This window comes from Anser brachyrhynchus (genome assembly GCF_964034855.1).
Source record: "Anser brachyrhynchus genome assembly, chromosome: 8".
Lineage (NCBI taxonomy): Eukaryota > Metazoa > Chordata > Aves > Anseriformes > Anatidae > Anser > Anser brachyrhynchus.
In genome coordinates, this window is record NC_137702.1 from 11,893,331 (window position 1) to 11,919,033 (window position 25,703).

General features: G+C 39.2%; 1 protein-coding gene across 10 annotated transcripts in view; it reads left to right on the forward strand.

The window, feature by feature from the left end:
• The window catches only part of ST6GALNAC3 (ST6 N-acetylgalactosaminide alpha-2,6-sialyltransferase 3), a 238,284-nt gene that overhangs the window by 17,055 nt on the left and 195,526 nt on the right, over positions 1-25,703 (forward strand). Inside the window, exon 2 of one of the 10 annotated variants that reach the window (XM_080601525.1) lies at positions 22,295-22,436. The exons of 7 other annotated variants lie outside the window; for them this stretch is intronic. Coding sequence is in view for 1 of the 3 variants with exons in the window: in XM_080601519.1 (XP_080457645.1) it covers positions 2,653-2,670 (18 nt within the window). In the remaining 2 variants the exon portion in view is untranslated. Of the gene's footprint in view, positions 1-2,402; positions 2,671-22,291; positions 22,437-25,703 lie in introns of those variants that run through there. 2 more of the 10 variants (XM_080601524.1, XM_080601519.1) reach the window with 2 other exon arrangements.

Consider the following 25,703-nt stretch of genomic DNA (forward strand, 5'->3'; position numbering starts at 1 on the left):
AAGGTCTATTAATCAACTGTATTCTGTAGTCAGCAACATTACCTTTAAATGACAGTACTTTTTTGAACAGATCATTTAGATTTTGAATGCCCTTTAGAATTTCATTGATGGCTTTTCTTCTTTGGGAGACTACAGTGAGTTATACATTTCGTTTATCCTTACTAATTTTTACACAGGCAAAACATCTGGTGGTATAGCTGAACACAGCACTCTTCACAGTTGGTTAGTCTGCTTTAGCTAGAGGTAAGCTACCTAGAAAGATGGGCAATTTCTTCTCTGAGCACATTTTTATCCATTTTAAATTCCATTTGTTCTGTTAAAACAAATCTTATTTATAAGATTACACAAGCTTTTCCATTTATTTTTTAAAAAAATCCCTAGTTCTGTGTAAACTGGTTGCTGCTAAATGAGCAACTTCAAAAACAGAAACCCAAAGCTCTCATCTGAGTTTGGATTGAAAATAAAAGAGCAATCACCTGAAAAGTTGCTACTGATTTGTAGGGTTTGCTTTTCCTTCTTCCAGTATTTCTATGGATGCTTGCATTTTGATCCCTGGAAGTTCATGCATTAAAATATATAAATTTTCTTTCTAAATAGTAAATATTTCCTGACAACACTGTGCTTTGTATGAAAGCCATATACTGTGTAAGATAGACTATAACATAGAATGGCTTGGGTTGGATAAAGGATATATATCCTTTATATCCTATAGATATAAAATACTGTAGCATTTACCTTATTCAAGGTTTATCTCATCTTGGAGAAGAAAGAAAAAGTTTTCCTAAAACTGTTAGGTCTGGACAACACTTGATTTTTTTTTTTTTAGAATTTCTTTGAAAGAAAGTTGGGAGGCGTGGATTTGAGTGTTTGTAAGTGTGCATTTGAAATAGAAGGGGAGAGACTCAAGAACATGTGAGGCTGTGTGGCCATGCTAAATTGTTACCATGACACTGAATAATAGCGAGGTGGTGAGCTGAATTTCTAACAGCGCTAATGGTGCCAAGCAATCATTGTCTCCTCCTGGTAAAATGTGCAGAAGTACTCCAAAACTCAACTTTTTTTTTTTAAATGCAGTATGGTTGTCTTGCAGCTGAGCAAGGTTTAGATGAATTGCACTGAGAAATAAGCTGGGTAGTGCAACATATACTTCCCATTGGGCTCTTTCACTTACAGCTTAAAACAAGCGTGCCATATGAGTAAGGTTTTCCTAAAAAGTAAAAGTAGAATTCAAACTGTGTCAAGCCTCATGTGTTCTCCTCAGTGGTGAGAGGGGCTGAGGAGCTTGCAGGACTTATGTTGAAGAAGAGAGGAGGAAAACAAAATAAACCTGTGGCAGTCTGGAGGGACAGTGCAAAGGCCAAACACAAATTGGCATTTTCTTTGGAAGTGCACAGGGATTGCAGCCAGGGAGCATGAGCTGCGGAAAGCCTCCACAGTCCCTTTCTGTTCTGCTCTTGGGGAGGACTTGCTTCTGTATGGAAATGAGGAGGGCTAATTCCTTTAGTTTCAATCTACCTGTTGTCTAAAGGGATTGTGCCTGGTTAGGAGCAGCTTGCCAGGTAGGAGCAGCATCAGTTACTAAATGGGTGGCACAGTACTAACCCCTTCTGGGTTCCACATACAGTGCAGAGAGGATGACTGCATCAATTTCAAGGAGTTTCGTGTGTATCAAAATTGCAGGAGTGAAGCAATATAACACACAAAGTATACAGAAATGTCAAGTGCAGAAAATGAGAAGAGTTACAAGATGTAGTACTGAGAAGTGCTGAGACAGCGTGAAAGTGGAAGAGACTGCAGGAGAAGCAACAAATAAAGAAGTAAGACCTTTATAATATACAGAGTGTGGTACAGAGAAGTTTGAGTATAGTGAGATGATGTAGAAAAATACAGGCAAAGACTTAACTGAAATTAGAATTCTTCAACAGCTGAATTAATTAATCTGCGTTAACCCTACTTCAGTGTAGTTAAATGCAGAGAAAGTTCAGAGCCTTTTTCAGACTTGCACCAAAAAGCTTTCCCTTCCATGTGACGTGTGGCAGCCCTTTGTAGGGCAAGGCACGCGCGGCACAACACAGGCACCTCTGGTGGGGTATTTGTGTCGCTTGCTGATAACGATGAGCTCACAAAAGGAAGCCGGCCGAACATAAAACAATACTTCATTCTCACAGGCGGTGTAAGGGTTTTTAGAGCCCAAATAACACAGAATGTGGACTTTTCTGACCAACTGGCAGCAACTGTCTCCTGAGAGCACTTAGAGAGTTGCACGGGGATTAATTATAAAGGTGCAGCTTGATTTTTGGAACATCACGGAACGCCTGCAAGCCGTAGATTGCCGTCTGTACGTACACTTGATGGTGAGCGCGTCCCGGGGCTCGCAAACACGCTGGAGCCATGAATCAAACGCGGTCATGTGATGGAGGGGAGGTACCGGGCTGGCGCCCAGCCAGTGGCAGGAGCTGATGGGTGGAACAAACGGGGCATAAAAAGACTAATATGACTAACGGATCCTGGCTGCGTGGTACCCTTATTTGGATCTACAGGAATGTGGGCTCTAGCAGTTCTGCGGCTCTACCAGCCTTTTGCCTGACACTGGAACTGCTGCTCACAAAGTAGAATCCTGCTGCTCTGTGGTAGGAAGGCTAGAGAAAGAACATGGCCTGCATTCTGAAGGTAAATCTCTATCTGTTGCTTGAATGCATTGTTAGAGAGCCCCTCGCTGCTCAGAGGCATGGATTCGGTATGGTCCTATTGCATCTTCGTTGTCTCTTTTGAATACTGGTTTTGTTTGCAAACGAATATGGAGAGATTCTGCAACGTACAGCTGTGCTCTGCTTCCCTCTGCCATTCTTTTCCTCTTTCCCTGCATTGTCAGAACGGCAAGCTATCAGCTAGTGGGAAGGGAACTGTGTGCCGAGTAATAGGAGGGGGGTGAGGGGCTCTGGTTTGTCTCAGTTGACTTTGTTGGAGCTGAATTCCTTCAGGAGCTATAGCATTTGGGCAACAGACTCCCAGTACAAAGGACAAAACAGGGAAGTTATTTTCTTTTCTGACTGTGCAGCATTCACTGCTTTTGAAGCAAAGGTTGCAGATGTACACAGCTGCCCCAGTTGCTCCTTAAGCACACACTCCCCTGCTGAATTTACCCAACACCCACATGCTCCACAAATTATATTTAGCATTTAATTGTGCTCCCTAATTAAGGGACATATTTGATGCAGGGTTTTTTTCCCCTTCATGCCAGCAAATACAAGTGCAAACTTACCGTGTGCTCATACGCTTTCTCCAGCCTGCTTTCCTCAGATAAAAGTACTTGCAAACAGCATGTCAGGGAGATGGAGGGAGCATCGCTAGCACCGAGTCCTGAATGAAAGGGGAGGAGGCGGAAGTGCAGTCAGTTGAGAACAAACAGCGTTTGTTCCCTTACGGCATTGTCACTTGCAGGCAGTCCCTCTCCTGTGCCTGGTTTGAAAGTGATTTGTTTGCGATTCATTGGTTATCTGCCTTGCTCCTTTCTGTGTATATTTTGAATAGGTTTGTGCTCTGTTCCTTTTAGTAAATAAAACCTATCTGGAAATACTTTATTTTCAGTCTGATCTCCTAATGAAGGGCTGATTATCCCAAACTTTGGGATGGCCTCTCACAGTAATTGCCTTCAGCGTATCAGCTGAACGGGTGAATTGCAAAGCTTCAAAACAGTCCCCAAATAATAAACATTTCTGTGTTTCCTTGAATCCACTTCTTATCACTTTCCTCGGTGTTCAACTCCAAAAACAACTGCTTATTTCACTGCACTGTTTTCCCCTTTCATTCTTTCCCTAATAGTAGGTCTGTGGTACATGGATTATTACTATTATTTTTTTTCTTTTGAGAGCATGGATCTTATGGCAGTTCTTATTAATAAATATGGTAAAGTCTACCTCAAGTGCGGAAACTTCCCTGAACTCAGAGGTTCTGCATGGAGATGGATGGTAACAGAATCCCTTAAGCAGACAGCACTGACGCAAATGAGAGTTAAGTTGCGACTTGGGATGAGGTGATAGGAGCTCTGTGAATGGAGCCTGGCTTCGCAAAGATAAGCATATGCAACCCTTTTTTAAACACTCTCTATTTAGACTTGGCTTGGATCTGCAGGTTCCGGAAGAAGGGAACCTTTTTTTGACCACGTTAAAAGATCGCATGCAAAATCTTCTTTCTGGCAGTTAAAAGAATATCCTTTTAGAAGAAAGCTGCAGTGTCTACCCCCAGCCTCCTTCAGCACAGTCTGGTGGCACAATGTCTCGCAGCCTGCCACCAGCATGACTTCTGCAGGGCCTGCCTTTAGAGTTTGAATTATAACACAATAAATGCCTTCCCTCTGCCCAGTCCTGAAGCTCCATTTGGTTGTAGTTCTGATGATTAAATCAATAGATAAATTGGAATTCCTTGACAGGGAACCCGCTGCCAGCCTGGTTCTTAATCTTGTTAACACAAGCAGGTGCAAGGATAAAAAGTGAAACAGATATGAGAAGATTAGCTTTGCCATAAGGCAGGCTGGACTTAGACAGACATCCCATAGGAGTAATCTAAATGTATAGAATAAGGTACATTAAAAACTCATACATAGTTAAGTAATACCTATACTTGTATTTAAATATGAGTAGCTGTGTAATTTCTGGATCTGACAGAAATGAAAGCAGCAGTTGCCCAAAGGGGATCACAAGTATTCCTCAAACTTACACCATAGCAAGGAAGTTCAGAATAATATGTATCTTTTAATATGACACTTAATTCCTCTCTGAAATTACAAACCTGTTACCCACATCCTCCTCCTTTCTCTTAGGTTTGTTCCAGCTCCCTAGTCTATTTGGTCAGTAGCCTGCGTGGAAACATACCTATAGCAAAGACTTTTATATAAAATATTTTAAATAGGTAGTGACACAGTGTATAGGGAGCCAGACAAACTGTGTTTCCCTGCCACTTTTGCTCTGAGTAGCTTTGTTGTGCTGCCTTGTGGCTCTACCTGCCTTAGTTCCTAGATTTAAATTTTTTTTCCTTCTCTCCCATTCCTTTCACAAAGATATTGAGTCTTGTTGAATATTGGAGTTCTGTATTTGTAAAAGCTTAATATAAATGATGTTTGGCGATGTATCTAACTATGAAGAACAGAGGTGAATGGCTATTAATTAACCAAAGTTAACTTGAAGTTTACTGAAATATATTGGAAAAAATGTATAACCTTTAGATAGCATGACACCCCCCTTTGCTATAATTACTGCAAGAAATCATCTGTGTGTGTAGCACTTGTAGGAGTGCTTGGGAAGGTGATTTTTTCCTAAAATGTGTGCTGTCTCTGGGGTGTTTCATTGTGTACTCTCTCTAGTTAAGATTGTCAGGACTGTTGCTTGTGATGGCACCAGAAAGTCGGTATCCCAATCACTGGTGGGACATCCTGAATTATAACTACTGAAACCCTCTTCTGAGGAATTCTCTCCTTTGTTGAGGAAATACAGAGAAAGAGGCAAGTTCTAATATGCAAGATTTTTTTTTTCTCACCATCATGTCTTTAAAAATCACAACAGAATAGCTGAGTGAAGTGTAGGCATTTCTTGGAAGAAAACAGTTGATCTTCTGCTTGTTACTATGGCAGCTACGTGCCACCTCGCTGATTACTAGATTAACATACTGATTACTACTTATGTAATCACGGTTAACTCTGCAGATGTTGAACTCCCTGATTTCTGCTGCATCAGCCACTGGCTTTTCAAAATATTATTAAATACATTATTTCAAAGGGACCCTGGTTTCTGATTAATTGAAAAATGACACTTCAGTGCACCTGTCTCCTTACAACAAACACATGAATGATGATGGTACTCTAAAATGTTAATATCCCCCACTGAGGATTGGGCAGTGATACTTTAAAACAAATAGACTGGGTAATGTTACTTCATAAATACTACACTTTGCAGTGAATTATGCCTTCTCATATTCACAGACTCTTCTTTTAAGTTGAGGTTTTGAAGGAGATGGAGGTGAATTATGCTGTCATCAAAGGACAGTTTACACTGTCTAGGTTTAGAGTGGTAGAGTTCAACAGAAAATATACATGATGAGCCTGTACAGAGAAGTGTGAAATCCAGAAGGAAGTTTATTTCTGTTTTGTATGTTGTGTATTTACTCTGAACAAAAGTGATTTCACGTGCCTATAGACTGGATGTAACCTATCTGCAGAGATCACAAATGAGAACTTCGGTGAAATTCTGTGTTGTAAGTAGTGTTATGCCCTATTCCTGGAAGTGTTCAAGGCCAGGTTGGATGGGGCCTTGGGCAGCCTGGTCTAGTGGGAGGTGTCCCTGCCATGGCAGGGGGTTGGAACTGGGTGGTCTTTGAGGTCCCTTCCAACCCAAACCATTGTAGAATTTGTACAACCTAAGGCAATACTGTTGCTACCCCAAATGACTTTGAGTTGTTCTTTCCAAGGTAAGCAGGTGGCTAGCTAAAATCCTTAGCTTCTTTAGTGTTTTCCTTATCTAATTATAAAACTGACAAAACAATTTCACAAACTGTAACTTGCAGGTTTTAACCAAACCCTTTAGCACTGCCAGTAGCAGTGTTTTGCAGGATGCTGTAAAAGACCTTGTGTCTCAGCATAAATCTATTTACTGCTAAGGGTTTGCAGAATGCAGGGCTGTCCGTGGAGATGATGTGTATATCCTGCTTGAATGAGGTCCAAGATAATTCACATACCCCTTGACTGCTAAATTGACTGCAGCAATTCTTATGCATGGGACCTATCCATTTTCCTGTGCAGAGAATTGTTCTTTGGTCTCATTTGATTCTCATGGTGTCCTCTTTCCTCTGACATGACAAGAAATAGAGATCCTAGGGAAAGGAACAAAGGCAACCCTCCTTGTGGGAGGATGCCCACCTGATGGGTCACTTCCTAGCAACTGCTGAACTTGCTGCAGGTTGACTGTAATCTGAGTGCCCAACTCAGCCTGTTGTGGTCTGCTGATCAACAGTTTTGTGGGCTGTGCTATTTTTATTGTGACTGGGATAATTTCCATGATCGTACCATTGTATCTTTAGGGATGGAAAGTGTTATGTAAATACCAGAGATCAGTCTTCTGAACTTCCGTTTCCTGCCATTTTTCACACTTTGTGGTTTCTGCAAGTTTTTTTATTATTTCTATTTTTAATTATAAAATGCTTGAGGGGGAGAAATTTTCTGAGGAAAATACAAGAGGAGTTGTACCCATTTCAAGAGTCCCGAAAATGTTTCATTGCAAATGCAGTTAATAGCAAAACGCACATAGTTTGCTGCAAGACTGCTTTGAAAAATCTCTTCCAAGAGTAGCAGGCTGCATAACATCAGTGCTCTGTTTTTGTATGGTACCTGTATACTGTGTTTTGGAAACTTTCATGCTTCTACAGTATGGGTCATGTGCCTTAAAGGCATTGTAATAGCAAGCAACCTTCAAGATCACAATTGCAGTGTAAGTGCATAAAGGTGCCCCTTATGAGGTATGCAAGTGAGCTGGAAAGTTAGCAGACAGATGCAATGAAGCGTTACAGAGTAGAATCAGCATTTTTGAGGCAGTAACCAGGTCTCTTGTTGAATCAGCCCATCCTTATTTGCTGTGGCTGATTTCCCCCACCCCTACTGCCTGCCAAAAAATAAAAATGCTTTTGTAGACAGTGAGAGACGTTCTAATGGATCCTTGCAAAACTCCACAGCTGATTTTCTGATTCTCCTTTTGTTGGTCATTTCTGTTTTAAATTCCTTACAGTTATTCTGTTACTAACTAGAAGACTTCATTTTTGTAGGTCTATATTGTTTGCCTCTAAATTGCTCCAAAGTGTATGAAGTTGCATTAATTAATCTGGCAATGTGTAGGGCTACGATTTGCTGTATCATGGTCCAGTGGTGTTAAATTACCATTTCAGATTTTTATGGAGTGTAGCACAAGAAATTTTGTAATGTGTTTTTTATGTTGGATTTTTGAAAAAATGAGGAAAATTAAATTATAATTATAAAACATTCTTGTTCTTATTTGCAATGACATTTAAGTAATTATACTTCAAAGATTATATATTAGTCCAATCCCAAGCACAGGGAGATAGAAGCGTAGTCGGGTTGTGTCCTACAGAAGGCTTTCCTTTGGTTGAATGCATTTGATTTTGATGCCCGTGTAGCTAAAAACAAGACAACCTCCAGTATAAGCATGCTTCAATTAGTTTAAAATTGGACTTTTGTTGTCCTAATTCAGCAGAGGTGTGAAAACCCAAACTGCAAAATCAGCACAAAATTAGGACCTGTCTCAGTTCTGCTTTTAAGTACTACATGATAAACTAGTAATGCGGCAAAAGGTTTTTGGTTTGCAGTTCATCTTTAAGCGATGAGGCATATGTCATCCAGATGTTCTGCCCCCTTCCCTCTCCCCCTTTAGGCTGTGTGTGTTTTATGCATAATGGTGGGTATGGACTATTAAATTCATATATCAAAGGTCAAGTAGTCTTCTCAAAATACAGCCTCTTTATAGACTTGTGCATGAGCTTCAGTGATTGTCTTATTGTTTTGTTTTTTAAATTCTCATTTTGGTATGTCGTGAATGCCAAATAATGGTATATTACAGTATTGCACACAATATCACAGGAAGCAGTAGGTTCTTATACTTAGTAATATATCAAAATGCTTGAAATAGAGGTCAGATGTGTTCTTCAATATTTGTAGTGAGATGGCAGGCAGAAGAAAGCAGATCATGTGAGAATAACTAAACATGCATGATCAATTAAAGGGGACCTGAAATGCAGCTTAAAAGATCGTTTAAAAAAATAATCTTAGGTTTTAGTCACAAATATCACAGCATCTGCGCATCTAATTTGAAAAGGCAGTTTTCAGCATTTTACGTTTCATTCCAGTAGTATCTGTGCACCTTCCAGAAGAGAACTACTGGACACCGATTTGTCCAGGGCTTGTTCTTCACTTTTTTCCAAAGAAGCAATATTTGTGCAGCACAGGTTGACTTCATTTAGAGGGATTTGTTTGTGTGAGGCTTTTATTTAAAAGAAAAAAAGAAAAATAAATAAATCCTTGTGTGTATTAGATGTGGAAAGGAAAGGTCAAATGCTCACATACCTAGAGCAGCTCTTACCATAAAATAGCTGTTTTGTGCAAGAGACTTGAAATTACTGGTTTTAAATTTATTTCAGAGTTTTAGTTTGATTTTTTCAGTTGTCATGGGCCTGGGTCATGCAGCCAATTGCAATTCAATGGCTGACACCTTGAACAGGATTGGGAATTTTGTGGGAAGGGTGGGAGGCCTTAGTCTGTGCGTTACTGTTTGATCCCTTAATTGCTGAAGATAGGTGCTGCTGTGGAAACTTAGTTGTACCCAAGAACAATTCCAGCCTATGAACTAAATAGATAATTTTTGTTGTTATTGTTGTCCATGACCTGTTCCCAATACTTTCTTGTGCCCAACAGCTGCTCTCCATCCATGGCCCGATTTGTAGCACAGAAGGTTGGAAGTGTGTGCAAATAGGACAGAGGTGGAGGTGTCTTAACTTGGTAGTGTTTGAATCTCAGACCTGTCCCAAGGAGTTAGGAAAAATTGATCTTTGTGGGGATCTGTGATCAAAGTGGGTAAAGGCAGTCCTATTTACAGGGTGCATTCCCAAGAAACAAGGCAAAATGCTGCCTTGAGCCCTATCATCTCTCAAAGCTAAGGGAGCAGTTGCCTCACGGTTGTGAGCAGCAAATACTAACATGGTTTGAGTTTGCTATTCCTGGTGGAGGAAGTCTGCATCTACTGCATTTTCTGTGGTTCTTCTTGCAAATAACACATGCATCACTTGAGCTGAGCTAAGTGAACCCGCACTTTTCCATTGGGTTCATGGGTTTCTGCATGCTGGCAGCTTAGAACAAAAAAGACAATGTGATTGTGTTGTGTATCATGTGTTCCTGAGTCTGAGGACAGAATAAGACGTGGCTAGGTGAGGTGTGAATTCCTGTATGTATGTCATCTCAGAAAATGTTTAATGTTAAGCTTAGGCTTCTCTGCATCCCCTGTACCACTTTGACAACACCCAACACTTATGTAAATAATTCCATTGCATTCCATTGTGCTCTTATAAATGCGATTCTGATAGTAGTGCCCCAAGTTTTATTGGGTAAAATACATCTATACTGGTACATTCACATGCTTTTTAGGAGCTGCATGGCTATATCATTTTTAACTTTTTAAATCAGTCAACCAACTGAAATTATCAGCACAAAATCTGTATAAGTGTGGTGTTGTATTTAAAATAATGACAGTTTCTTTGTTTCTGATCACTTTAGCAGAACCATCTGGAACATGATCATTCTTAGTTTTATATATTTGAAATTGGATAAAATACTATACAGGACATTCTATTTCTTCCTTACTATTGAGAAGAGCAAAGGTGAGGCAGGAACTGAAATGGAAGGGTTTAGGATATGAAATCTTGTAAGTGATGCTGTTCAGGAATAATGGATTATGTTGTCTAAAGGCAATCCTATTAAGTATTTCTTGTATACCTGTGCAGCGTGTGTGACGTTCTAAAATTGATGTGGGAGCACCACACTTGCTAGTAATTAAATGAAGTGTAGCTTCTCATGAAAGATGTATTTTGGAGCAATTTGCATTACCAATAGGCAGTGGAATACTAGCATAGGCTGGTAAGATCCAGGTGTGGAGCAGTTGGAAGTCGGCAGAAAAACATGTTTATTTCATGGGAATAGCAATCTGCGTAGAAGAAATGCAGAATGAATTATTTATAGATCCTGTTTCTCCTAATGAGGCATTGCTTGCATGCTGGCTTGCAGGATTAGGTATCTTCTCTCTTTCTAAAATTTTCTTCCTTAAAATACAAATAGTCTCACTTCTAGCAAAATTTTGCCAGGTCTTTAACAAAGGGAATGACCTCCTGAGCATGTAACAACATGAGACATCATTTCATGATACTTGGTGTTCTACTTGGTGTTCTAATTCTAGAAAAGCCAGAAACAAAATACCACATTAACCTCACTATCATTTTTTTTGCATGCTTCCCAACCTTTTGTTTATAATGAATTTTATTTTCTTCCAAATCTGTTGTTCACTCAGATTTAGACACTTCCTTCTGAAAATGATGGGATGATACGACATTTAACAAATAACAATGTATATTTACTAGCTGTTTAATATTCACATTAGTATTATTACAAACCCATTGAGGCCAGTATAGAGCACCACCTTGAGTATTTTGAGTAATCACTCTTCTATTGTTTTATACTAGACTGTGAAACTATGTGCCTGTAGTTTTTGTATGTGCTCCTCCAAATTCCTAAGATGTGTCCCCTTCTCATAGGTGGAACTTCATTTTTTTGGATTCATCCGTGGTAGAAGGTTTTGATGTTTTACTGTGTTGTGTTGTGCTGTGGGATGCAGATATTCTAGAATAAAGTTCCTTTACTATTATGTTTGTTCTGATTTGGCAGGTGAACAAAGGTTTCAAATCTCAGTTGATGTTTATTGGGGCTTATGAGACTATTGAAATTCACAATAGTTTTTTTTACTAAACTTTTCTACCTTAGTGCACTCAGCCCTGTGAGTGAGTTACTTACAAGTTACTTTGTCCGTTGATCTATGGTAGTTGTCCTGTGTTCGCATTTGTCTGTGGTAGTCTGGTCAGGTAATAAAGTATTAACAGAAGAGAAATTTTTCTTAGTGCTTTATATGTGGAGACAGAAAAAAGATCTTTGCATTTAAAAAAACAGAATGGAGAAGGAGACTGACTCACTGTCCTGTGGGATTGATCCTTGGAGCTCTGGAATGTGTAAGTAGGGGAAAAATGCTTGAAGATGTATCTTTTGGGGAATTTTTGTGGAAAGAGAAACTTTAGTAACTTTTTTCTGTATGGTTAATGAGGGAATTTCAGACAGCTGTCTCTGCAGGTCTCTTTATCTCTGTTTTGTCTCTTTTTATTTCCTTCCACAGGGCATAAAAATATTATCACAGAAAAAATAGATTTACCCTACTAAATGTTTTCCTTAAGCAGGGGAATGGGAAGAGAAGAGCCATTGAACTTTTCAGACAAGCTCCAAGAAATGGCAGTTTCAGGAATACTCTGTGAACAGACTCTGTACTACAGTGCATGTGTTCTCTCAGCTACCGCTAGCTGCTCTGCTGCATGCTCTTAAAGCCCGGCAGTCTGTCTCTGCAGCTTCTGCTACAAACTGCAGTTCATATGTATATATTTTTTTTCTTTGCATTCACCGCCACTTGTGCATTTGTATTTTTTTAAGGTATCTTAGTGGTTTTACCAGGTCACTTCAGATCAAGTAAAAGACCCGAAGACCTTAAGCGACATAGTTTCCCCCCATCTAACCACACTTCCTCCTGAGAATACTATATATAGTGTCCCAGGAACCCGCTGTCCTCTCGCCCTTTCCTTGGAGAAGTTCTGGCTTCCTAGGCTGCCCGTTGCTACTCACTTCCCTCCCCTCTCTTGTGGCAGCACAGCTGTATAACTGTGGTAACATAACCACAACTAGAATATTAGAATATCACCTTTTTTTTAAGCTTTCCGGGCTTGTGTTTAAGATTGTTTCTTGAATACTAGAGATTGCACTGTGCCCAGCTGAGGGCCAGCACACATGCAAAGGGGTGGCCTACATGGGGCCAGAAGATAGTTATGGAGGTGCTACTACCTAAAAAACTTCCAGCAGTGTTAATTGTTTGCACTTAAGTGAGGGGCTGGTTGCCAGTGTATAGACAATAACTGGATCTAGCCACCATTTAAATGGGGGAAGAATCTATATGGGAAGTTCCGTAGCAGAAATGTAGCTTCATCATGTGTGTGCCCCACTGCCCTGAGTTCGAGAGGCAGCAAATCCTCTTGTCCGCTGTGTTGAATTGGCGTCTCTGAGCACTGGAATCTGGTTTTAGTGTGCCTAGAATGGAGAAAAGGAGTGGTCCCGACTTCATCTAGTCATGACAGCAGTAAACATTTTTTCTGGATTTGTAGGTACCTCTGTGACCTTGTCCAGCTATGCTCAGCTGAGTAGGCTGTGTACTATCTAGCTTTGTTACCTTTGAACAATGCTCATAGATCACCTGTCTCCTTGTCTCTGTGCCACTACTCCTCCTCGTCTGTAATCCTGTGCAAACTCCAGGTACCACAAAATACCTGCATTGCTTAATTTCTACATTTTAACAGTGGATGAAAGGGGTAGGTAGCTGAATTATTTAGGTAGTACTGTATTCCAGTAGCACTAATGCTATAGTTTTATACAGTAAAGGTACATTGTGTGAAGCTCAGCTGTCATTTTAAGTTTTGTTTGTGTAGTTTTCTTTGCCTCTTCGTTTGTCTGGTATTTCATGTGGTGGTTGGAAAATAAATGTTTCTGAAAAGTCAGCTTTCAATATTTGCCAAAACCAATGTTAACCAGAAGTATTAGAAGAACCAGTTTGACTGTGCTTTTTTTACTACCGAGATCTTGCATGAGACCTTATTACTACTAGCCATTCATTGATTCCAGTGGGAGAGGCTGACTTTGGCGTGCTTGTTCTGAATGCTAATTGCAAGAGCTTTTAGAGCTACAGACTCTTATTTTACCTTTTACCTCTGATCATCAGTTTCAAATCTGCCGGAGGCCATTGCAATGAAGAACAATCACACAGTGAAAAGTGCATCTCCCAAAAGGTAGATATCACGCAGGTCACAGATATGTGGAAATGTATTGTAACTACCTTTCAGCTTCAAAGTCTGCAGCAAAACATTCAGTGACAGTGAAAAGAAAATGGAATTTAACAGATTTGCTGCTTTTTAGTTCTTCTGCCTGTTTGCCAAACCTTGCTCTCTAAGGGAAGTTCTCAGCCCCTTGTGAATAAGGCCTCAAGAACTGACTTGTGGGCCTCACAGCAAAGTACCATGTCTTGTCATGGTCTGCTAATGGCACCATTAAGTCAGTTGTTTTACTTGTAAAGTGTCTTGTGAAGCATTGCATGAAAGTGCTCTAAAGCAAATTATGGGAAAGAGTAATCCGTTTATGGAAATAAGCATCCTTGTAGGAAGGAAAATGGAAAACTCATCAGTAGTTTAGATAAAACTGCGGGAAGTCTACTTGGGGAGAAAAACAAAATAAAACCTGAACGTTGAATTGATAATAAAATTATTTACTGGGAGGAAACTTTTTGTACCAAATGAAAATGGGTTTTGAAATTGCTGTTGAGACCTTAAAAGGACTGTGGCTTTAACAGTCCTAGATATGTGACAGCTACTTGGCATGATTTTGGTTTTTTTCTCAGTAAAGACTTACATAAACAGCTGTACACTTTATTAATTGCTGGTTGTTTCTCACTGTTTTATTAGTAACAGAAAAATGGTTGTTTTGAAACAGGTTGTTTTGTTGCTTGGAACAGAAATGGTAGGATAACATTGTTCTACTCCTCTTTACTGGATGTAAGATTGTTTAAACCTTGGATCAAAATAGTCATTGCCAACTATATAAATGAACTATGCCTTTTTGAATAAAAATATCCTTGAGGCCTTCTCATCCAAAAGAAATAGGAAGAATTGTTATGCTTACATGCTAGTACTACCATTGCTTTACCTCATCTCATGCTCTGATTAAAACCCAGTTTCTTGTTTGCATGCTTCCTCGTACCTCTGAAGTTGGGGGGAAACCGAAGTGAGATTACAATATTCATATTGAATCGTGTGTGGTATTCCAGGTGACTGGAAAGGACAATTATTTTGCATGTTCCTGGGACTACTAGACAAACAGGATATAGAGGAATATAATTAGTAGCCAGCTTGCTGCCTAGATGCTATTTTTCAATATCCTATTATTGAGTAAAAAGTATAAAGTAACTGTTTTAATAGGCTTGTTTGCTTTCAGGAATTTAAAAACTCTATAAATTAGGTAAGAAAGGTATTAAAACTTCAAAGGATGAGCCTGGTTTTGCTGATCTTGTGTGAAAAGTTCCCTCTTACTGTTCCATTTGTGTGATTGCAGACTGACAATAACTTAATTAGTGTAATACATGTACACTATTGCTGTGTATATGTAATGTATTTGCTTAATAGTTTTTGTTTTTGTACTTCTATTAGTCATTTATTTGCCACGCAGTCTGTGAGAGAAATGAAATATAGTAAGAACTGTATCCAAAGCTATGGAAGGAAGTAATTAAGTTTAATTGAAGTCATTTCTTTGAAGTATAATAGCAGATGCAAAGGCCTAATTCAAAGCAGATTTAGGCAACACATGCTTTGAAATGCTAGTTTGCAAATAGATGAGTATTACCGTTTTTTAAATTTATGTGAAGCTGTCTCCTGAAACTTCAGTCTGGAGATCAGGTCTAATAATAGACACTTGGGTTAAGTTTTGATAAGGGTTGTTACTTCTGTTTCTTAATATATTACACTCTTAGGAAAAAAAAAAATCCCGGAAGTGCTGTCCACAACAAACTACTACGATAGAACTGGGAATTAGGTCAGGCTACTTCATCAGCTGTGTTAAGACATCCATTGGAAATTACAGGAAAAACTATATTAATAATTCTGAAATGTAACTACATTATATTTATCAAATGTTACTTGCAGGAAATTTTATATCTTCTCATCTTCGTATTCTAATGGACTTTAAAGGTTCAGTTATTTTTATATCAGGACCTTAAATTGAATGTTCTGCAATAAATAGGAAAATGTACAGGTTTTTGTTGTGTAAGGAACTTACTATGAAATCTGTATTTTAAAAAAAAAACAGGTAACTGTTAGTTTTTACAGCATACATCCTGTATTTCTTTGCAGAATTGATGCAAACAAGAGAACCTTAAACATAAAGATGAAACCTTTTCTTACTCTAGTGCTTCAGAATATCAAATGTTAACTTCCTTACACCTGCACAATGGTATTAAATAGCAAAGATTTCAAATATCTCAATTAACTGCTCTGTTAAACTCCAGAGAGGCTAGGTGTGAGTCCACCCTTTCCTTCCCAGACCCACAAAGGGGGAAAGACATAGGAGTAACAGCTGTGGAAGACAACTGGCCCTCTGAATTTGGCTGGTGGTGGAATTACTGATGGGCTGAGTCTGGTAGGAACGCAGAGGAAAGCAGGGTCTGTCTCTGGCCCCATGTGGACAGATTGGAAGATGCTGCATATTATTGCTTTTTTTCTGTCTACCATTAGGAAGAAGTAACAGATTAGTAGAGTAGGGTTTTCCTTATTTAGTACTTTAGTAGCAGCAATGAAATGTGGTAAGTAGAATAAGATTTACTGCAGAACTGTGAGAGGGACTGCATTTTAAATGTTTTCTTGGGTTTAATTTGCATCTTATACTGTTGGCAATTCATGCTGCGGGTGGGGATTTTATGGCAATGTATGCATAATACAGTAGGCTGCATCACCAGGTGTTCCTGATGTTTTCTTTGTGAGAGGATGGCAAAGCTTGTTTTTTTGTTATTGCACTAGATTTTTGTGTGTTGATAGACCCAAAAAAAAAAAAAAAAAGATCCAAACAATTGTTTGTTTCTTGTTCTGCTGAGAGAAACATTGTTCCTTGAAAGCCAGCTGCAGGAGAGCTGGATGGGTGACATAAAATGGCTGCCTCCCCAGCTAGGCGTGGTAGTGCTGGCTTCCTATGGGAGCGGGACCATGGGGGTACTGACATTTTTCTGAAAGCTAACAGTGGATCGCACCTGGCTTGACTGCAGAGGTGAGGTGCCTGAAGATGCTTCTTGTAATGACAGCCTGTCATCTGGGCTTAGTTGGGCCCTGTTCTCAAAAGAGACCTCTATGTGGATTTTTAAAGCTTTTCTCTGGTAAATATAGGCACCCAGTGGAGATTAGGCCTTGGTCCTATTTTTTCCCTGTTGCAGGCTAAGAGTTATTTTGAAGTGTGACAAATAAGACAGAAAAGGGTTGTTGGATGAACTCGTGAGCATGTTTACCCCTATGATCATTGCCTAGAACAAGAAGCAAATATGTCCGCATGTATGGGAAGCTGGTGTGCGTATGCATTCTCTCTACAGAAAGAATATAATTAAAGGCAAAAAATCCTGAAGTCTGGGGTTTCTCCTTTGCGAAGAACAGTGGAAGGCAGGTAACCATCCACTAATGCATGTGCTAGTTTTTAGAAAAGAAAAATGTTATGAGAAGAGTCTGAGGGAGCTGGATTTGCTAGGCCCAGAAAAGACTTGAGCAGTAGCTACTAGCGGTCTTCTGCTACCTCCAGTGTAGGGAAGATGGAGGTGGGCTCTTCTCAGAGGTGCACTGTGGAAAGAGTCAGCAGCCACAACTTGCAGCAAGGGCAGTTCCAAAGAAACATAAGGAGAAAAAAATCCCACTAAGACTGGAATAACACTGGTACAGAAGCCTGGCATATCCACCCTTGGAAACTTTCAAAACTGACCAGGCCGAGGCCTGAAGCAGTGTGAGGTAAGTGACTAAAGTTAGGCCTACTTTAGGCAGGAGTTGGACAAAGTTATCTCTAGAGGTCAGGTCTCCAAGTCTTAATTATTCTGTGATTTTAATGATTTCTACAATGCTGCTGCTATTCATAATGTTACATATAGTACACCATATGTATCAGGTTTATTGAAACATATCTAATAGCTGTGTCAACAGAATCATCCTCACCTATGTGCAGGTCAAACATTTTGCTTCTTTCTTTAATCTTGCTAAGTTGGCACACTGGAGGTGATACCTCGGGAAAGTGAAAAACATAGTTTGTTTCTGCACAGAGTACATTGAAGAGCTGGAAATGGCGGCCCTTCAGGTGAGGTGGAGGATTCCTTTACCAGTTGGCTGAGGGGATGAATAAATTGCTGTCTAGTAGTCCTAAATGTAGTGTTCGTGATCCTTTATTAAGGCCTCTGCAATTAAATGCAGGCTTTTATTGAAAGGAATTGCAGTTTGCAATACTTGTAAGAGAGCCTGAGGAATTGTATCTGGCAGCAAACTTTAATGTGGCAGATTTATTTAGTTGTCCTATAGCTTTTTTTTTTTTCCATGCAAAAGGCATTCAGTAAAAAATTTTCTGAAGTGGTAGAATGTAACAGCTTTTGCTGCATGTTTTCAACTAGACAGGAAAACCTGGATAAACCAATAAGGGGTTGGAACTAGATAATCTTTAAGGTCCCTTCTAACCCAAACTATTCAGATTCCTTAAGTCTGCTGTAATTTGATGGTATGTGAGAGTGCAAGTGCAAAATCAGTCCATCTTTCAGCTTTTTTCTGCGGTTTGCTGATTCATCTGGCCCTGGTTTTAAATAGGGCCTTTGGGAAAAACCATATTCAGGGTTATTATCTCTTTCACTAAGAGAATAAGCTTTATGTAATTATACAAGAGAGACTGATCTGGAATGAGGTTTATAGCTTGCTACTGGTATGAAAATTCTTTTTTACAAATTTATTTTTTTAATTAAAGATAAATGAAGGAATGTTTGATGCATACACCCTTATTACAGCTAAGTAAAGTGAACAGGAGTGATGTATTCCAGCTGTTTCTGCTGAAATCCTTTCTTGAGCGACAACCTTTTCTTGTTGCTCAAGGGCTGTAGTGTAGGCACAGAAAATGTTGAGTTGTGCCCAACCAAAGTGTGTATGGTTAGACTGCTACTTGAATTTCACACCATTATTTTTATTGGAATGTTAGAGCATACAATGTAGTTCATGGGCAGTATCTGCTAGATACACAAAAACCTAATCTTATAGGATTCAGAGGAGGTAAGGAAAATTGTTTTGCTTTGTTCTCACCTTATGTTTTTGTGAAGATAATGATGCTAATGTATTGTCAAACTATTCACAAGCTCCCTACTCCCCGGCCCGTTTTGCCACTTACTTGCCATAGCTTAAAATCAACTGCCTGCTAAAAGACTTGCTGGTAAGTGTTATTCAAGAATGCTTGTAGGGAACAAAGGTCAATCCACTGGTGCCAATACAGTGAATCCATTCTAACATTATGGTCACAGATCTTTACTTTAGTGTGACTTTGGTCCTCCTGCTAGCTGTGCTTGCTTGTCATCCAGGGAGATTCAAATGAGCTTATGTCTTAACACCCTGCCATGATCTTCACCTTGAATCTAAAAGCTGAAATAACTAAAAACAGTTGGGGTTCTCAGCCGAACTGTGTGTAAATGGTGGCTGTCACAAGCTTCGGATCTAGAAGACAGACTTCACCTAACAGTTTTATGATACTCTGACTCCTGAACTAAACTAGAGTTTTGTTCTGGTACAAAGATAGAAACAAAACATAGTTTACTGTAAGCATGCCACAGAGCAGATTTTGTATTACTAGGAATGTTATTGTAGGTCTGCGATCATTGGCAAATGTGCATAACTTTAAATAAATAGCTGCTTGCAAGACTGGATTGGAGTGTGTGTGTTTTTGTATGCGCATCCATGTTCAGGTGGACAGAGGATAAAGGCAAATATGACTGCTGATTTTGTATCTCATGTCCTCTGTCTTTCTGGATGTCTTTCTGGCTTTCAAGACTTCTTCCAGCTCCAAAATTTTCTTTCTTATACACTGTAAGATATGGATATAGTATTTCTAGTATATTGTGGGTTAGTTTGAGACAGACTGGAGGACATTAGTGGATTGTGCATGACTAGAGTAGTTTCATTTTCAGTTATTCAGACCTCCATATCCAATAGTAACAAAACATTGTGATGTTTCCAACTGAAATATATCTATTTCAGTTTAAGGAATCTGTAAATAAACAATCCTTTCTGTTAGCGTGTAGCTTTGGTTGATGTTACCAACCTTCGAAGATCAGAATTTTTCAGGTCAGGTTTAATGCAAAAATGTCTGTTGGTCTCTCTCTTCCAGACCTATAATCGGAGATTTTCATACTGGTTTTCCTCTCTCAAAAATCTTTTAATAGCTGCTTTTAATAAAGAATATAAACTAAGGCCAACTGTAACAACTCTGCATTTAATATACATCTGGATTGAACAATTACTGTTGTCTTTCAACACCCTCTGGTATTTTAAGGGAAAATAACTTAATAGAAGTCTGCCAAAATAATAAGAAGAGAATGAAAATAAGCCAGAATAATGTTCTGTCTTAAATCCAGTTTGTTTCTTGCTTGGTTTCATCTAAGCAAAACAGTGTGGTGTAATTTGCCAAGTGGTTGTATCAAGCGTATGTCTGCCTTGGCTATCTCAAAGGGGTCTTCCTGAATTATGTGCTGACTTCTCAGCCATCTAGTTAAATTTGGTATCTAAGAAAACAGGATGCTGCAGGTGTTTTATCTGTTTTTCTAATGAAACGAGGTATTTTTTTCATAGTAAATAGCTCAACAAGAATAAAGTTCTGAGCAGTTGCAAGAATTTGAATTTTTAGTTTCTTCTGTTAATTTGAATTTTTCTTGTTTAGGCTTTTGCATATTTCTATGAAACTTGTACAAGGTCAGCTCTGACTGTACTCAAATGGGATTAATTAGCCTGCTCTCTGTGAGGCTTGACCTGTAACTGCTGAAGAAAGGATCTCATTTCTTGCAGAATAAGCAATGTTTTTTACAGGAGTGTTGTAACAGAACAGTCGTTTTGTTTTTTGTTTCTTAATAAATATATTGTTATTCTGATTACTCTTACTCAAGAATTGCTGAGGCATTAGAATTGTCTTTTCCTGTAGCCACGGCTTTCCAGAACAAATATATGGATTGTATTAGTTTCAGTGGTGAGCCTGAAACTGTTCTGGTCCTGCTGTAGGGGACTGGTTTTGCTTTAACCATTTTACTAGCTGTACTGGAGTCTGAAGCCATTTTATGTTGTTGTGTTAGAAGTAAGCTGTGTTCTCCAGAAGACAGTTAAAAACTTTATTGAAATGGGAGGAAAAAAAGAGTGGTAGTGGGACAGAAGAGAACAGGGGAGGTATTCTAAGTAGTCACACATCACCCTGCAGAGGTGTTACAGTCTTGGGTGCTTCAGTAAACCAGAACACATTTTCCATATTATAAATGGTGCGGCACAAAATTCCTTAAAAATGTAGAAAAACTTGTGTTGCTTTACATATTTTATCTGCATACCTACCAATAATCAAATTCCTGGATGAAGTAGTACAACTTCATTAGTATCAGCAAGGGTTCACTGGAGTAAGAAAGAACAGAATCAAATCCCACAGAGCTCCTGTCATGTAAAGTAACAAGCTAATGCTTTGCAAGGTGTTGCAAAGAAAAAATGCATAGCGTAATTGAAATCAGATGTAGTGACAAAGCTATATCCCCAGGCCAAAGTGAGCAGTGGACAGTAGAATTCATGAATGTTCATGAAAAGAAGCAGGGATCTTGACCTTCTAACTGTAATGTAAGTGTCCTGTTTAAAGGAACTGCGCCAGCTGCCTTTCTCATACAGAGTCCAAAACTCCGTGCTCACTGCTAGGGCAGAAATACATGGTGTAAACAAGAAAGTAAGCTCTGAAAATTCTGTGATTCTGGAAGTCTTAGTGTTAGCTCAAAAATTCAAAGACATGTAATAACCAGCCCCTTTAGAGGATGTTTTAGAGGATCCTTCCAGGACCAAAGAAAGCAGGGATTTTTCTCTGCAAGTCCCCAGGGGCATGTTGCTCATGTATTGTTTCTGTGTTTCTCCTCTTCTATTCTGGTAGATAACAAATGCTTGTCCTCTAATGGTTTTCTGTCTTAACTCCAGATAGCCTATACACTATTAATATGTTCACCATAATCTATGAAGTAGTTACTGCATAGAAGATTAGTGCTATTTCAACAGCTGTGAAAATGTGTTCTGAGGGCTGTATAACTTGGAATAAATGTTTCACTAAACTTGTTATGAATGATGTATTTAACTACTAGAGCAAGTCAATAATATTTAGAATTAAATTTAGTGTTCTTTTTATTATTAAAGTTTGCTTGCTTCCATGGTGAATAGTTCAGTAAGCATGTGGTACTATAGAAATATGATGTGGTCTGAGTGCTTTATTAAATAGCTAGTCAATAACTGCATTTACCAAATGAACTTAATTTATTGCATTTATCTTTTTCTAAGGAGTTCACAGTTCATTACAAATGATTTATTGAACACACGTAAACCAGTTTAGTAAGCTATGTTTTGTCTTGAGTGAATGCATTGCTTGTAGTATTGCTAGCGTTTTATAAATTTTAAGCAGTGTTTATAAGTTTCTGAAACATCTGAAAATGGTTATGTATGCGTAGTTAGAAGTCGTCATAGATGATTTTTAAAACATTAGATTCCATCTGTAGCATATGGTGCTTCACACTTATTGGTAAAAGTAGTATGTGGGGATTTGTCCCATATCCTATGGTATTGTTTTCTTAAGCAGCAGCAGTGAATGCAACACTGCATGAGGAAGGGACACCTGTAAAGCCTACTTCAAAGGAGCCATCCACCTAGGAAGTCCTGACTTACGTTCTGTCCTAAGAGATGAATCATAGCATGGGGTGCTTGACTTACGGGATTTGGAGGTGGGTTGTTACCTCTCTCTGAGGATTGTTTCCTTTTTCATTTTTGTGAAGTTTGACTGTCAGCAAAGAAAAGTCTCTCTGCTTTAGTGGCTGGAGTGATCTGTAGTTAGAAAAAGAATAAGTAGGGCATATGCCTACATTAAAGCTGACTTTCATGGTTGTTGCAAATGTTTTTAGTATCTGCTCTGTGAATAACAGAGCTATTTTGTTTGGTAGAGTTTCAGTGGTGAAGAGAATGGGAACCTTTATCAGTGAAACTACCTCTAGACACTCAAACGTAGGGGGGAAAATGGGACTGGGAGCTGCCTGGGGACTGTTTTGAGCCAAAGTCCTTACTCATTTCTAGCACTCATGCTTTTTCACTTCCTTTTCCAACACTGTCATGAGCTCATGTTCAATTTTTACTTTTCTTGGCCACCCCTCAAACTATTTTGCTCTTCAGCCAGTTGTTCTCAGTACCGTGCCAGCGTGCCCTTATCTCTCTGTGGGTACTTAAATGGCTCTGATAAAGCTCCGTGAATAGGAATTTGTATGTGGGGCTGGCATCTCCAATAGAGCTTTTATGCATACCGTGGATGCAAAAACCATTTTTGTGGATGTCATAAAACCCAATGAAAGGCTTTGACTGATTCAAAGATAAGGGATTGCAGAGCTGAGAACGCTTTTTTAAGAAGCCTCTAAAAAACTGGGATATCTTTACCGTTTTGATTGTTTTTCTGCAAAATGGTGGTATATCATAAATATTAGTGTCAAAGTTTAGCTGAAAGTACCTTCAGAATGTGCAAGTGCATGTGTATTTGATTTTTAATCAAAGAATGATGAAAAATTCCTTCACGCTTGAAGTATGGAAACAAAAAATGATGTCAAAATATCTTCTCCAAGACTATATCTGGGGAGAGCACACAAAACAAGAAGTGTAACATTTCTTTTTTTAAAACTGCATTGAGAGAGGAGGGAGCCAGCAGGCAGTGATGGTTTTGGCAGCATCGTGTCATCGTGTTACTGAGAGAGCATGGAAGAGGTTGCTCCTCCTTTGCAGTCGGATAAAAGTGAAGATGAATGGAATAAAAGAGTTCAGCGTGAAGGCACTCTTTGAAGATCATGAAGTCCAACCGCCTGACCGCTTCAGGGCTAACCAAAAATTAAGCGTGTTAATGAGGGTACTATCCAAATGCCTCGATCGCTGACAGGCATGGGGCATCAACCACCTCACCAGGAAGCCTGTTCTGGTGTTTGACCACCCTCAGAGTATAGAAATTTTTCCTAACGTTCAGTCTGAACCTCCCCTGGTGTAGCTTTGTGCTGTTCCCGCCTGTTCTATGCTTGCCTTGGCAGTTTATGCTAGAACATGAAGTCCAGCTGGGCAGCAAGAGTCCATTTCTGAACAGTATTTGGTGTTCAAAAAGCAGTTTAAAATCCATAGGTTTAAGTTGAATAGTGAGGTATTTGAGACTTTTTGCCTTCATCCTACGGTTTCTAAAAAAAAGACTCAGAACTGTGTCAACTAAACGTTGTGTGTTTGTAGGAGCTTCTTCAGGAGCTTTTGCTTTCCTTTTTATTTTCTTCTGTTTTGCATTTCCCACTGCCCAGTTAGGCTATTGCTCTACAACACTGAGTTTTTTGCAGCCTTTGTTAAACTAATGATCTGGGCTGTGAAGCCCTGAAATCTAGGCACAGAAAACAAAAGGCTTGGGACTTGATTTTTTTTCCCCTCTAAGTTAATGAGTTAACACAAGCATGAAGGAGGAATACGTTACCTTGCGCACACCTCTGGATTGTGGTTTAGCTGCACTACAGCATGGCCTGCTCTCTTTGCAGCTTTTTAAGAACATGGGAAATTATTTGACCTGTTGCTGTCTTTATTAGTCATAATTTGAATTAATCTGTGACATCCTGTTCCACTCCTGGTACACTAAACAAATTGTACAGGCTTAAAGAGAATCTGATACCAAGTTTGGTTCTGTATATATATAAAGCTGGATTCTTCTGTCCTGAATCCTTTTCTCACGTCCCCCTCCCCACAACCTGGAGGCTGTGTGAGGTGACCTGGGTGCGTTCAGAGCCTTTAGGAACCCTTCCTAGATTCCAGCGTTTCAATTAGCAACTGAATAGCTCAGTAATTTGGCTTGTTAAGGTCCCAAATTAATTCTGCCTCTTCTCCTCCTAGCTATTTTCTACTGCTGTTAGCAAAATCTGCTTTCTCCCTGATTCAGCAAATGGATATGCAAAACACTGAAATAATTTTCTTTTTGGACAGTGACAAGACAAATACTGTGAAACATCCATTGGCCATGACAAGTATGGGCTTGAGCCAGAGCTCACAAAAATCAATGGAAAGAATCTCATTGACTGGACTGGATCTTAACTCAATCCTCCTGCTAGCAGAAAAGGGAATGAAATCAATGGGATAAGAAGTCATGCATGTCTGATATTGCATGAAAAAATATTTCTGCCTAATATATTAGGATATTTGTCAGTTTGTGTTATCAGCAGTGTCAATGCTACTGTGTGCGCACTATTCTTTCCAATGTGTTGATGTGATTTGTGATGCTTTAGGTTAGACTTAGCCGTGTGCATTAGATTAATTTTTTTGCATCCATCTCAGGAGCCTCTGATCCTTGTTTTATACTCCTGCCTTGCTTTCTCCCTCTGTTTATGACTGTGGTATTGACAAATGTAACAATAAGATTCCCATTTGCTACAGACCTATCTTTCTTGAAACTGTTCTCATTTTCCATTTGATTTTTCAGCCACCTTGCTCTTTTCACGGGATCTGGTTTGTGTATAGGTCAGCACACTTCTCCAAAAAAAAAAAAGGCAACAAAAGCCCCCCGCCCAAGAATTAAAAAAAAAAAAAAAAAAAAAAAAAAACAGAAAAAAACACAAACATAAACCTGTCAATCTTGCTTTTTACACCACGTGGGAATTAACCAGATTGGTGATGACTTGAAGAAAAGGCACCTTGATTCCTGATGACAGATGTGGTGACATCCAGCATGTGGAAGCTCCTGGGTCCCATTCCATATAGCGTAATGGTAAAATCTACGCTTTCCCCATCTGTCCAGTTTCTGGTAGACTTGTGCGCATGTCATGACAGCTTCCATTCTGCTATGGAATGGCCCAGAAGAAGGCTGGCAGTGGCATTGGTCTTTTGGGGCTATGTAGGACATGTCTCATAGCAACTACAGTCTCTAGTTCCTTTTTTTTTTTTTCCCTCATCCCAGTCATCTGTCAGCTGTTTTTGGCAGAGTGTCTTGGAGTCTTGAT